At 37.1% G+C, this 14,505-nt stretch overlaps 1 protein-coding gene across 1 annotated transcript; it reads left to right on the top strand.

Annotated features, from left to right (window-relative positions):
• The first annotated feature begins 621 nt into the window (after nt 1–621).
• LOC106966338 (small ubiquitin-related modifier 1-like) lies at nt 622–1,394 on the top strand. The gene has a single exon (XM_053216151.1). It carries the CDS (start codon nt 672–674, stop codon nt 1,167–1,169), a length of 498 nt encoding a protein of 165 aa, XP_053072126.1. The 5' UTR covers nt 622–671; the 3' UTR covers nt 1,170–1,394.
• Nucleotides 1,395–14,505: the final 13,111 nt, after the last annotated feature.

Below are 14,505 nucleotides of genomic sequence, written 5' to 3' on the forward strand. Positions count from 1 at the left end.
TGTGAGTAACCTCTTTTCTCTCTCTCTCTCTCTTTTTTTTTTGTTCTTCTTTCCCTCTGTTCACTGATGAAACATTTGTGTTTCTCAATGTCCTGTCATCAGCTCACTGGTGAACTCATTTTAAATGCTTTCTCTGATTGTCCTCATTCATTCTGGTGCTTTCAACTAGTGTGATCATTCCCATATATATATATATATATATACTCACAAAGATCTGTACATATACATAAGGGTATCTGCAAATGTACATAGGAATGGGTGTGTGTGTGTGTGTGTGTGTGAATGTGTGTCACTACAGACACACAAAAACAAAACAAAAATCCATAAATATCCATAAATGTCTCCAGCCAGTCCAGCTGTCTTCCCCAGGGTTTGGGAATCACATAATCAACTGGCTTCTGGAGATCTCTTCCTACACACCCTATGCAGATGTAAACTCAATGCTTTAAAATTGAATGTATTTTTTTTCTCCCAAATCAGTGCTACATCCATTGAGACCCCTAAATTAAAAACTTCAAATTCATCTTTGACTCTTTTACTATGTATTTCTAATCAAACATAAAGTCTTATTAATTTTATTCAATCAATATTTTTTCCTCTACTTCCCTTGTCTAGAAAAACATCCTGACTCAGTGGGATTACTAAATGTCCAATCCAATCATTACCTCCAAATGGTCCATCATCTGGAAAACATGCAATATGGAAATACCCAGATCACTTATCTACCTAAAAATCCTGTGTGTCTCACACAGCCTTCAAGTAATCAAGGCTCAGGGGAAGGGAGAGGGATTTGTAAACCCTGGAGCAAGCTTCTGCCTACTGGAGACCGCTGCTATGTAGAGACCCTGGGTGAAGCCACCATCACCATGTCTGACCAGGAAGCAAAACCTTCAGCTGAGGACTTGGGGGATGAGAAGGAAGGAGAACACATGAAACTCCAAGTCATTGGACAGGAGATCAGTGAGATCCACTTCAAAGTGAAAATGACAACACATCTCAAGAGACTCAAAGAAGCATACTGTCAAACACAGGGAGTGCCAGTAAATTCAGTCAGATTTCTCTTTGCAGGTCAGAGAATTGCTGGGAATCACACTCCAAAAGAACTGGGAATGAAGGAAGATGTGATTGAAGTTCATCAGGAACAAACAAGGGGACATTCAATGATTTAGATATTCTTTTTTTTTCTTTACTCTCAATCCTTTTTTATTTTTAAAAATGTTTTTTTATAATGTAGGTGTTCAACACAGACTGGAAAACGGGCACCCCATCTCTTTAAAACATCTGATGATTTGAATTCTCATGTCCATGATTCATTTCCACTTGTTTTCGTTGTGCTGATTTTTGGTGATCAAACTTCAGCCCCCTTCGTATTGCACTCTCCTTTTTAAAAATTACATGTGAGCACAGAAAGGCCACCTTTTCCGGGTCTGTGTATTTTCAGGCTTGCGATAAATAAGATGGAAAAATGAGGGTGTTCATAATAACTTTCCAATCGACCCTGAAGTTCCCACATCTGATTGCTTCACTCCTGGACTATGACTGTGGGTGATGGAAGTTTTTCAGAAAACTGAACTGTGAAAAAATGACCTTTCCTTAACTTGAAGCTCCTTTTAAAATGTGAGGGTCTGAACCAAAAGAAGAGAAACATCAGGGGTACCTTGGTGACTCAGTTGGTTAAGCTTTAGACTTTGGCTCAGGGCATGATCTCACGGTTCATGAATTCAAGCCCCACATCAGGCTCTCTGTTCTCAGCCCAGAGCCTACTTCAAATTTCTGTCGCCCTCTCTCTACCCTTCTCCTGTCCATGCTCTCTCTCTCTCTCTCTCTCAAAAATAAATAAACATTAAAAAAAAGAGAGAAGAAAAATATCAGACTGGAGTCAAGACATCTGTCAAGAGACAGTGAAAGTGAAGACTAACTCCAAAGACGGCTTCACTGAAGAAAAAGCATTTTAAGATAAAAGAAAAATCTTGTCAGAAGATCCCAGAAAAGTCCTAATTTTCATTAGCAGTTAATAAATTTACTCATTCAGAAGTGTATTCAACAGAACCCTGCTCTTTTTTAATTTTATTTGTACTTTTTGGCCAGGGATATGGGTTTCCAATGGACATTGTCTGTACCACCTTCATTAAAATAAACAAACGATTTGTAAAAGCCATAAATACAAACAAAAACAAAGACCAAACACAAAACCAAAAATCAAGGCTTATTCCCTGCAACTTCCTTTACCTTATCTCTCCAAGACATATTGAACTCAAGGGCAGACCCAGCTCTGGTGGGGCCCAAGGCAACTACAACGTGGTGAGGGAACCCTTTTCAAGGAAAAAAAAAAATGATCCAAAAGGAAATATTTATTTCACATGAAAAAAGAAATCACAACAAATGTCGAAACCTGGACATGCAGGTCCCCATCCTGGACCTCTTAGTAGGCAAATAAGCAGAAATGTTGACACAGAAATGGCTCCAGATCTCAACCTGGCCATCTTTTCCACCTAAAGCCTCCACAACCTGCAGCAACTCCTAGAACTCATCAGGGACTGTTCAGGTAAGAGAACCTGATGATGCAACTTAACTGGCTTTCCAGTGAACTCCACTCTCCTTGAACTTTAAGTTCCAGCAAGCTAACCAGTGTTTCAAACACACCCCATCCCCTGTGCTGTCTTTTTTGCCTTTGCTCGTGCATGAAATGCACTTGTCTGTTCCATGCTCTGGACAGCCTTCATCCCTCCATCTTGCCTAAATCATTTTAATTTATTGTTCAACATCTAGCTCAGGTGTTACCTGATTCTTCCAACCTGGGTGACTCCTCTTCTCAGGGTTCTTTTAATTCCAAGTGGAGCTCTTTCCAAATATTTGCAAGGCCCAGGGCAAAAATTCAACCGGAAGCCCTCTTGTTCCCTATCCAAATATTTGAAAGTTATAAACCCAGCTGACAAACTGTTAAATAAGATATATTCTTTCCTCCTGCCCTGAGAAATATATCTTCTGGATGGCTGAGTTCAAGGTTAGAATGCTTGAACTCCTGGCAGGTCAAGGCCAGAACCGGACACACTGGGAAAGCTGGCCCCAGCCCCACCATCACATTGACCTCTCTGCATAACCAGCTCCCTCCCCAAACGTCCTTCCACACTGCAATAGCTTCCACATACACACACACACACACACACACACACACACACACACACACGTGGACTGCCAGCCCTGTCCAAGCTCCATCTGTTACCCTGCAAACAGCTACCCCAGGACCGTCCCTCAGGCCTAGGTGTGTGCATACATACCTGCGGCACAGCCCAGAAAATGGACTTAGGACAAAGGACAGTGCAGAGAATTCCAAGCCCAGTGCATGATCCAGACAGGGAGACAAACTCTGGGTTGATTACATTCACTTGGCTCTCCAAACTCTCCCACCTATGGGAAGGGCCATAGCCAAAGCAGAGACCAGAGTGAGGCTTTCTAGAGCACACACAGGCCAGGGCTGGAGCCCCTCTTGCCTGAGTCTCAGGGAGATACTGTTTGAGTGAATGATAGATACATCTCCCCGTTAGACTGTGAGCTCTTTATGAGCAACGACTGCTTCTTAATCCATTGTTGCCAACAAACTATCAATGCCTGAAAATAAAATGATAGAATAAATGGATGAAAAAGGAAGCACAGCATACATCTGGGCCTGGAAAGCCTATAAAATCATGATTCTTGGGATGTTTTTGTTCCACATAACGATCTCCACCAGGCTTCCTAACTGATCTCTACGTCCTATTCACAGAGAAAACGCTTCCCAGCAAGAGGCGCGGCTTCTTTAATTAAGCACAGTGCGCTAGAATGACAAGTAAAAATACAGTGATTTAAAATATTTAGGTGGTGCTCAGGAATATGCCCGTTTACAACGAGTCTGCCATGAGTCTGCCATACACTGACCAGGATTTGCAAATACAAATACTGGTTGAGGCAACACCAAGAACCATCTTCAGAATGAAGTTCAGTTGTCACTTACCGATAAATACAACTGCCTGGGAGCAGATTCCTCCCTGATTCTGCACTGAGACTCTGAGTGCTGTAAGCACAGGGGAGGGGAGAATAAAAAATGGTAAAAATAAGAGATAATAAAGTCACATAACTTTTTTTAAAAAATGAATGCAGGGGCACCTGGGTAGCTCAGTCAGTTAAGCTCAGGCCATGATCTGAAGGTTGGGGAGTTCGAGCCCTGCGTGGGGCTCCGTGCTGACATCTCAGAGCCTGGAGCCTGCTTCAGATTCTGTCTCTCTCTCTCTCTCTGCCCCTCCCCTGCTCGTGCTCTGTCTGTCTCTCTCTCTCTCTCTCTCTCTCTCTCTCTCTGTCTCAAAAATAAATAAATTAAAAAAAAAAAAAACAAACGGATGTATAGTACCTAACACACTAACTGGCACAAAGTAACTGTGCAATATGTAGTACCTTCAAAGAGGAAAATGACTTTGAAAAGGTTCAGTCCCACCCAGTGTGGGTCCTGTTTCTCTTCGGCTGGGCAAAGGCAAAGAGAAACTGTGCAGCGAAGTATCTCTGTCGTACACAGCTGCAATTTCGGCTGTCACATCTCAAAAAATTCAAGGAGCATTTTTTAAAACATGTTATTGTTATGAAAGAATTTTGCTCCCAGAGAATTCATTAATCAAAGTATCGCTGCAAGCCCTGTACAAAGTCTGGGATGTTTCCTTTTTCATTCAGTTACAGAGGAATGGGCTGCAACACTGGGTGATGGAGTAGAAAGAAAAGGGACGTTGGAATCAAACTCTGGCTTTGAAGAATATCTTACACCTTGGAAACGTTACTTAGTTTACATTTGCTTTGATTTTCTCCGCTCTGAATTGTAGTGAATGATACAATTGTTTGTTTCAGAACTGTTCTTTGAAGTTTAAATGTAGTGGTTTATGTGAGGCACCTTCATAGTGCCTTACACTGAGGATGTTTGATAAATGTAAATAAGTTGTGTCTAAAATACAATAGTCGTTCGTAGGGGCACCTGGGTGGCTCAGTCGATTGGGTATCAGGCTTCGGCTCAGGTCATGATCTCATGGTTCGTGGGTTCAAGCCCCATGTCGGACTCTGTGGTGACAGCTCAGAGCCTGGAGCCTGCTTCCGATTCTGTGACTCCCTCTCTCTTTGCTCCTCTCCCACTCATTTCTGTCTCTGTCTGAAAAATAAAATAAAACTTGAAAAAATTAAAAAAAAAAAAAACAATAGTCATTTGTATGGCATGTCACCCAGGACAAAGATACATTAAAATCAACCATTGCCAACTTGACTTTCTAGTCAACAATCAACTAGGTTTTCATGTACTGGTGTGACTGTTGCTCTCACCATGTATACTTGTTTAATCATGATGTATGTCTTATTAAGTCTTACTTTGTAGTCTGTAAAACCCTGGACTTTTCACATAAAATTAAGCATGTATACCATTGGTTCATATGTCAGACTGCTTCAATTACTTGACATAAATTATCACATTTAATTGCACATACCAAAAGCAACAAATAAATGCTTGTGTAAATTGGATTTAATTTGGACTTTGATTTGCTTTTGACTTAACTTTGATTTTTTTTTCACTAATATTAGCATTATTTGCTAGGCCTCTATTAGATATTGAATGAATCCATTCTTCTGGACTTAGATTTTGCTTGAAGAATATTGAGTGCGTGTGTGTGTGTGTGTGTGTGTGTGTGTGTGTGTTTTAATAATTCTCAAACCAAAAACTAAAATGTCAGACATGGGAAACTTCACAACAACCTTATTTTCGAAAATTGCCCGAAAATTTGTGACAGTTGTCCTCACATATAAAAGCAATTTTCCTAATGCCATTGTTACCATTAATGATGATGTGTACCAATGGCCTCAATGAATCCAGCATCAGAGCTCTTGACTGACTTTTGAAATTCTTATTCGTATTTTTATTAACACTCCATATAATGTCTTTTCATTTTCTCAGACTCCACACCTGGAAATGCCTCCTTATATCTGTGTCTGTGTCATAAAATGCACCTAAACCTGGAAATTAGTGAAAAAGGACAATAAATTAGAAATCTAGAAGCCCAGGAGGACTCTTAGATTTATCACTAATACCAAATGAATAATTAACCCTTCTGACAATATTTTTAAAGATAATATATTAAAATTGCAACCATTTACATTTGTATAATAATATGTTGCCTTTAACAAGATTTTAATACATAACATATCTAATTGAAGCCAAAACAAAACAAAACAAAAAACAAAAAACCCATGAGTAAAACAATGGGAATTTCTGTCCCTGTTTTCAAGAAGTACTAACAATAACAGGTACTAACGACAGGTTTTTCCTCACTGAGCACATAGGCTTTGATTTATGCTTCATATAATTGGGCTTGTGCTTTATTTCTTAAGTCCTAAATGGTTAAATCTTTACCTCAGCTGGAAAAGTCCATTCTATAGGCTTTCACCCCTGGAATGATCTGGCTATTGGTGTTATTTCTCAGAAGAGTTGGGTCAAATTATTGGAAACCATTAAATTAAATGATGTTTAAGTACCTTCAAATTACTTAGACAATCAGCTCTATATAAATATGAGACATCGTCGATTCTTATCTTCTTAAAGGCATCCTCCATGGGCAGAGATAAGAGGAGAAATATTTTCCACTATAATCTCCTTAAAGATTAACGAGTCAATGCAGTTGGAAATGTCCCATAACTCCCTCCACTTTTTATAGCATAAATGTGTCAAGAGCAAACACTGAGGTGTCTCCTTTGGTGTCCATGACTCCGTGTCGGCGAAAAAGCTACAATTTCTGCTCTTTCAATTAAAAGTTTATTTTTGTTTTTTGTCATTGTTGTTGTTAAAGATATCCCAGAAAATAATATCTGTGAGCAACACAGAGTGTAATAGTATTTCTGTGAAGTCAATCAGGAAATCTTGTCTACAGAGTCCCAGGAAATGCTGAGTTAAATTATCCTGGGCCATTAGTAACCATGCCGAATGTAAAAGCTGCCCTGCTCCTGAGAGCCATTATCCCCGTTGCTATTATATGACCTTTACTGCAGTCCTTTCCTACCTCACACTTCCATTTCTTTATCCACAAAATGAGGAGCCTGGACTGTAATATATTTAAAACTCTAACACCCAGGAATTGATTCTTTCTGGAAAACAAAATAATAAATTGTTATTCCAAGCTTCGCTAGCTCTGCTGGCTTGCCCTCATTTGCCTGAAATTCCATCATACAACACATAGTTTCTGGTTTCAAGTATTCACAAGATATGTAGTACATTTAATGTCGGCCGTCCTACTCAAACTTGTAAACTAATCTAGCATCTTTCTGAACAGGTAAGCAAACAAACGGATATTCAGATAACATAGCAATTAACTATTCTTATCTGAATTATGCAACTATGCTTGTGGGACAAGAATAGAAAGGAATTTTTATAGCACATGAAAATAATTTATAAGGAAAGAATAAAATCACATTAAAAAATTCTTAACTGTTTTAGTTTCCCAACTGTATATTATTGATGTAGAGTTCTAAATTATATAGTACTGGCTTTTAAAATAGTGTATATCTCAAAGTATTAAATTATAATTCATTTAAAAAATTTAAGCCCAATTCTCCCAATATTCTGATTGAACATACTGTCAGATGCAGGTAGTTATGAGTAGCAAATACATCATGATAGAAACTCCAGAAAAATTATATCTGCTTCTGTCTACAGGTCTTTCAATCAAGCCACAAGTTGCATGAATTGAATTAAAAAATGAGGATATTTGCTCTTATTTAATATAAATGATCTGTAAATATAGACATCAAAAGAATAACCAACTGAAAAATAAGCTGAGTATCTATTAAGAAATGAGAGTATTTTACATAAAGCTGTAGTTCTAGAATATTAACTTTTATACTTTCTATACTTTGATATAATACTGTATTAATTACATAGATGAAAACAATATTTCATGTGTTTTGTTTAGAAGAATAATATTTCTTAAGTTCTAAAATAAGATGTGAAAGCTCTTGTTTCTATTTTGTTCCATCTGCTTATGTTTTTGTTTTTGTTTTTTGGGTTTTTTTTTTTGTTTTTTCTCTTAAGATTGGGTAATGTGAGCCTCACCACAGCCTTTCATTTAAAGTTTGGAAAAACTCTGGATTCTTTCTTTATCAGCAAATAAAGATAAGAGTAGCATGCTAAAAATGCCAATTTTGCTTCTTGTCTTGAAAGGTGATAATGTGCTTTCCAAAGCAAATTTTCTTTTCTAACTCCAAAGACTCAGTAATATCACCTTAATAATCTTTTCATCTTGAATAGCACGATTCTTTGAAAATATTAATTACTGAACCATTCCTGATATCACTTTGAAATTATGTGATGCCACTTGTAACACTTTACCACATTCAAAATGTTGTATGAAGAGAAATCAATATTATTAGAGGGCTATTGACCAAGAAAGATTTTTCAGAAACACCACTATTCTAAGCATAAGTGAGTACAACAAGCTTGAACACTAATTAGGTACTGAAAACAACAAGCTCTGTTTGGGTGAAGAAATGTGTCATTAGTCATAGGTCCTATGAGTGGAAAAATTTTAAGATACTTGAATCATGATATTTAAAAATAAATGCAGCTATCTATAATAAGTCCTTCATTCTAATCAGTTTTTTTGGTGCGCTTAATTGATGCATTCTTGGAGCAAAGAACTACATAATGGAAAGAGATGATTAAAAATGAGTAACGTGTTTATTTTAAAACCCAACCATTACTACTAACGTAAAAGGAGTAACTGATCTTAAATCATAAGCATTGTATTGTAAATAATATAAGAGTTTTGACTGTTCATTTATGTTTCAGAACCCTAACAGCATTGTCTCACTTATTTGTAATCCATCAACCCAGGTGACAAATAGTCTTCTATATTTATCCACTCAGAATATACAAGAAGCATACTGTATTAGCAGCTGAAACTACAAACGCTAATGTCAATCAAACAGTCTGGCCGGGTCCCATATTTCTTGTCACCAAGAGGCTTAAAGCAAAGAATCTGTGCCTAATTCTTTTAAACCTTATAGGTCAAAAGGTTTTAAAATTATTTTTGACACCATTTCTTTGCTTTGTCAACAGGCCTGAGTACTTTTTAGCTCGTAAAGGATATAAAAAACGACTCATTCTAACTTTGCAAATTTATGGGTTTTAAGACATCGCTTTTCACAGTAACATAATTCTGCAGGCAGATTACATGAATGCTATGCCTCAGAAAGATGTTGATATACTTTTGAAAACTATGTCTTAAAAGCTTGTCTGCATGGTACCAAGAACTGGACCAAACAGCCCATGGGGCCTCAGATGTGTCTTTGGCTCTGAAGTGGGTATGGCACCAGGGCAGGTGGTCCATACCTAGTTTAGTGAATTACAGCTTCTAGAGGCACTATCAATTCCTTGTGGCCTTACTGAATCCCAAAGGGGAATATTTTAGCAGTTCTTTTGAACCGACTCCCCATGGCTCAAATCACATGAGTTTAGGTAGCTTCTGACTCACACACACACACACACACACACACACACACACACACAATGCACACACACATGCACACACATACACACACAGAATCACTCTCTCCTTGTATAAGGGACTTTTGAGCACACATATTTCTCCTTTCAGCTCTTGTTCCTCCTTACTTGTCTGGTATTCAAGCTGCTTCAGGGTACTTTCTGGTCTTTTCTGTTGCCATTCCCATCTTGCTTCACATCTCAAATTTCTCCTCCTTTTATTTCTAAGAACTGGGTTGTATCATTGGAGTCTCCCATCCAGGTACATTTCTCTCAGTTCGATCCTTGACACCGCTGTTGAGGTCATTTTTCTACTCAAAAGTCCCTTTTGTTGATATAGCCCAGGCAGGAGTCTTAAATGTTGTCAGCGCACCACTCCTAAGAAGCAAAGCGAGTCCTGTCTCCCTTTGTCTAACCTTCTTACTCTGCTATCGATGAGCCATCTTCATGACCACATCCCTTACAGCTGATACATTCCTTCTCTGCAAACTTAATGACTCCACTCCCTTCTTAAAAGTCTCTCTTTTCAGGAAGTTTTCCTGACAGACTGAGAGGCATGACAAGCTCCTCCTGGCCTCACCCTGACTAAACATGAAATAGTCTCCACAGTTTCCCAGTTACCACCCAAGGGTGATACGCAATGCTAAGATGTGAGGTTCTATTTCATCTTTTTATTGTCTCTGCATGTCCTTATATTGCAGGGTGTGTTGACTCTTTATGTCAGTGTGTGGGGATGTAGTTAGGGAGCAACTGGGAGTTCTAGAAGTTACATGTGATACAGCAATGCATCACATCCAATAGCTGCGCCATTAACACTGGTATGATGGTGTTGATGGGTGCTTACATCTACAAGGTTTCTTCAAACTCCATCTGACTTGAGGAGGATTATTCCTCCTTTTTTTCCATTTATTAGGAGGCCCAGGGTTACCAGCTGGTTAATAAAGAGGAAGTGATTCAGAAAAGGGTGATTGTAATATTCATTTATGCACATAAACATGAGAAAAGGATATTAAAATTACAGTATATATACTAAAATTTAAAAATACATTTAAATATATAATTACACTATAATTAAAATAAATATATAAATATATAAACATATTATTACACAAATATATATATGTGTATATATATATACATATATATATTTATACATATATATATATTTATAATACAATAAAAAAAAGCCAAAAGAATTACGCAATTAAGTACCATCTCTGGAGAGGAGAAAACATCTTATGGTTGTCTTCAAATTCCTTTCCTTGGATCACACTGTCAACATTGAGAAAAATAATCACTACTATAGTAATAGATGCTTTACTATGAATGTTGCATCCAAAAGAATGCCATCTTCAATAAAAATTGGCTTACAGAATCTATTGCATAAAGATTCCCCAAATCTCATTTTCTTTTTGTTTTACACATAGGTAACAGTGGTCTATACTAAGCCATAGCTTAGTTTGTAGTTATTGTGAATTTGTTATAAAGCAAAGGATTTTGTGGTCTTTAAGTTTCACCATATTATATCCAAATGGCATTTTGCAAGCTACTCATTTATAAATTTGGGCTATAATTTCTATTGTAAATAAATAATAATAAACATATTGTCCTAAAATGTTTTTCAATCTGACTAACTCTCCAATGTATTTGATTTTATTTTACATATGAAAAGAAGATTATAAAAAAGGAATATTACAATTACCCATCTGTATACTATATTATGATAATTTAGAGTTGGGTGGTAAATCTTATCTGAGTTTGCCAACAAGCTATCTTTAGTAATTTTGTTTCTATAATTTTACTTCTAGAGCCTAAAATCTTAAGTGATTTTTTTCCCTAGGCATTTTTCTTTTTATTTCCTTTCCTAGATGTTAAAAGAAAAAAGGAAGAAAGAGAAAACAAAAGCACTCTATGCCTAAAAAATTTGAAGTAAGCTCTCTTCCTAAACCTATAATAAAAGGCATGATTTTCACATTTGCAAATAATTTTACAGTAGACAGTTCTATCACATTACTTGGAATAACACAAAGCAGGGACTTCAACAGAAAAGGTCTGTAGAACCATTACACATAGAAACATAAGGCCATTGTCTTATGAAAATTAATCTGCTTTTAAGAAATTTCCTGAGTAAGAATGTTTGCTATGTAATGCTTAGAACATTTAGTGATATGCATGTAAGCACTAAAAACTAGGCCCCCCAAATCTAAAGTTTAGAGTAAATCTATAAATGGCTATGATGAGGCTTCCTTGACTTTAGGGTGTCTCATATCTGTAGGACTCCATGCCCAATGACATTATGATACGGTTTTAGTGGGAACCTTTACAAGGCCATGCCTCGTACTAAACTGCACCCTAGAGAGAATAGTATTATGATGAGGCTCTGGTGAAAAAAAAAAAAATGATTTGCCATTTTGCACGGATAGATTTCCATGCGGTGGAACCTCATTGCTAGGTAAAGGGCCGGTGGTGTGTGAATCCTGGTGAAACAGCTTCCCTCTCTCCCTCTCACCTTTCAGTTTTCAGTCACCCTGCTTTAAAAAGAAGTTAAGAGTTGGGTTTAAAAACACTGTTTCTAATATAGATTCAAGGTTTCCTTTCTTTTAAAAAAAATTATAATACAGTATTTGTAATCTTCCATAATAATGAAACTGAGATTACTGCCTTTGAACACAAGTCCCCATTGTGTCTTGGGCAGAGAAAAAACTCTATAAATACAGAATTTTTTAAAGGGAAATAGGTAACTGTGAAATAGTAAGCCAATAAATAGAATGCAATCATAATTTACCATGCTAAAATTTGCCACTACTATATATGGGTAATATACAACTAGTGATAAGTAACATACAGCTCTCATGAAAAAGTATTAGCCTTTTTTCCTTCACAGCAACTGCATGATTCATTTTATTCTCCGTATGCATTTATATGATGAATTCTTATTGCAGAGTATGAGAAGTTTGATATTCCCCTTATAAGACGTCCAGAAAAGAAACGTGCTAAAGTAAAGTGTTCTTTGGACAGTTTTTTTTTACCCCCCTTCTAACTTTTTTATTTCGTTGTCATCCGGCTGTAAGCTAACCCAAGGATAAAAAAGTTTCTTGCAAGAACCCGAAAGGACGGCTCTGACAGCTAGGAGCACAGAGTTGTAAGTTATCACATACTTTGCCGAGTAGGCCGTCTCTTAGCCCATAGCTGATGAAATGCCATCGTGCAGTGAGAGTCGGTGGGTTCCCTCGCCGTAGATTACACTGCACTGATTCTGTTTTGCTTTTGGTCAAATGCCAAAGCAATGCATCTCGCAACAAGAAAGCAGTGCCGCTAATTAAAACAACATAGTCAATCCTAACATATGCAAAAGGAAATAAATATTTAAATAAACATGGATTTGATAAAGATCGTCATGATTAAAATTATACAAAGCAAAATGAAGGCCTTATAAGAATAATGAATTCTCTCCCCAAAATCTCCCATCTTAACTCGGTTGAGAAGGTATTTAACTAACAGAATATTTAAAGGTAAATAGGACAGTAAATATGAAATAACAAAGTAGACAAAATAAAATAAAGCATTCATATAATGAAGTCATTTTTGTCTTAAAATACGGCTCACTGACATTCTTTTAAATATCTTTCCTATGAAATTTAGAGTATAGTTTTTTATTTTCCATATGTGAAATCATGGTCTAATTAATTATGAGATCATACATTTGTGAAGTTCTATTTTAGTTTATTCAACATAGGTACAGAGCTGTGCCAGGATGGAGTTAAAAGGATGAATAATGCAAACACTTTCCTTTCCCTTAATAGAGCCTAATAGTTCGGTGAAGGCTAGTGGTGCAATGAGAGAAATAGAAAGAGAACAAATAAACAAATGAATAGGGAAGAAAACTACCAAATGTGATTGAAGAAAGTTAACTGCACTTGCAATAGATAATGTTGGAAGAAACCTACTTCAGACAGGGTGATCAGGAAAGTTTCAATAAGAGGTGACATCAAAGCTGAGCCCTGAAGGATGCGGAGGATATGGTCACACAAAGGATAAGAGAGAGGGGCGCCTGGGTGGCTTAATTGGTTAAGCGTCCAACTCTTGATTTCAGCTCAGGTCATGATCTCGAAGTTCATGAGTTCCAGCCTTGCATCAGGTTCTGTGCTGACAGTGCAGAGGCTGCTTGGTATTCTCTCTCTCTCTCTCTCTCTCTCTCTCTCTCTCTCTCTCTCTCAAAATAAATAAGTAAACTTTAAAAAAAGAAAGGATAGGAGAGAAATAAAGTCACAGAGACCAGTGAATGCAGGGCTTCTGAGAGAAGGGCTCAGAGTGGTTTTCCTAGGAACTGAAAAAAGTCACTGGGGGTAAATCTGAGAACAGGCCTGGAGAAGGAAAAGGAATTAGATATACAAACTCTGGAAGGAGACAGGACAAGGGTGATAGTAGTAGAAGGAGAGCAGATAGTTCTTAAAGAAATATTTGGAAGTTAGAATTAATAAGATAGGACTGTGCTGTTAAAACCTTAGAGAACTTGGAGATTAGACCCAGAAAGATGAAATGCATTGACAAAGTCATGCAGACAATGACAGTGCTGGCACAAAATCCCAAGTGTCCCAAATCATACCCTTAAATGTCTTGTGTTACACCAACTGTTACATTGTGTTTCCTTCTTACAGTATCTTTATTGCTATATCATCCTGAGAACTTAATCAAGATACATTTATAAGTGTGCATATTCATATATATATGAATAAATTGAATATAGGGTTCTAATCTTAACCAATCATAAACTTTTTCTTAACTAAGAAAAGATAGATAGAACTCAGTGACAGCTAATTTTTATTTTAAAAAAAAGTCAGTGTTTTGGTCACAGATATATTTGACACTGCAATTGTATACATCATGTTTCTCAACAAGAACTCAATGGCAAGACTTCTAGTTGTCCACCAAAAACCCATTTTCCCCTCATCTTGGACACCTAAGTTCCC

This window comes from Acinonyx jubatus, chromosome B1 (genome assembly GCF_027475565.1).
Source record: "Acinonyx jubatus isolate Ajub_Pintada_27869175 chromosome B1, VMU_Ajub_asm_v1.0, whole genome shotgun sequence".
NCBI lineage: Eukaryota > Metazoa > Chordata > Mammalia > Carnivora > Felidae > Acinonyx > Acinonyx jubatus.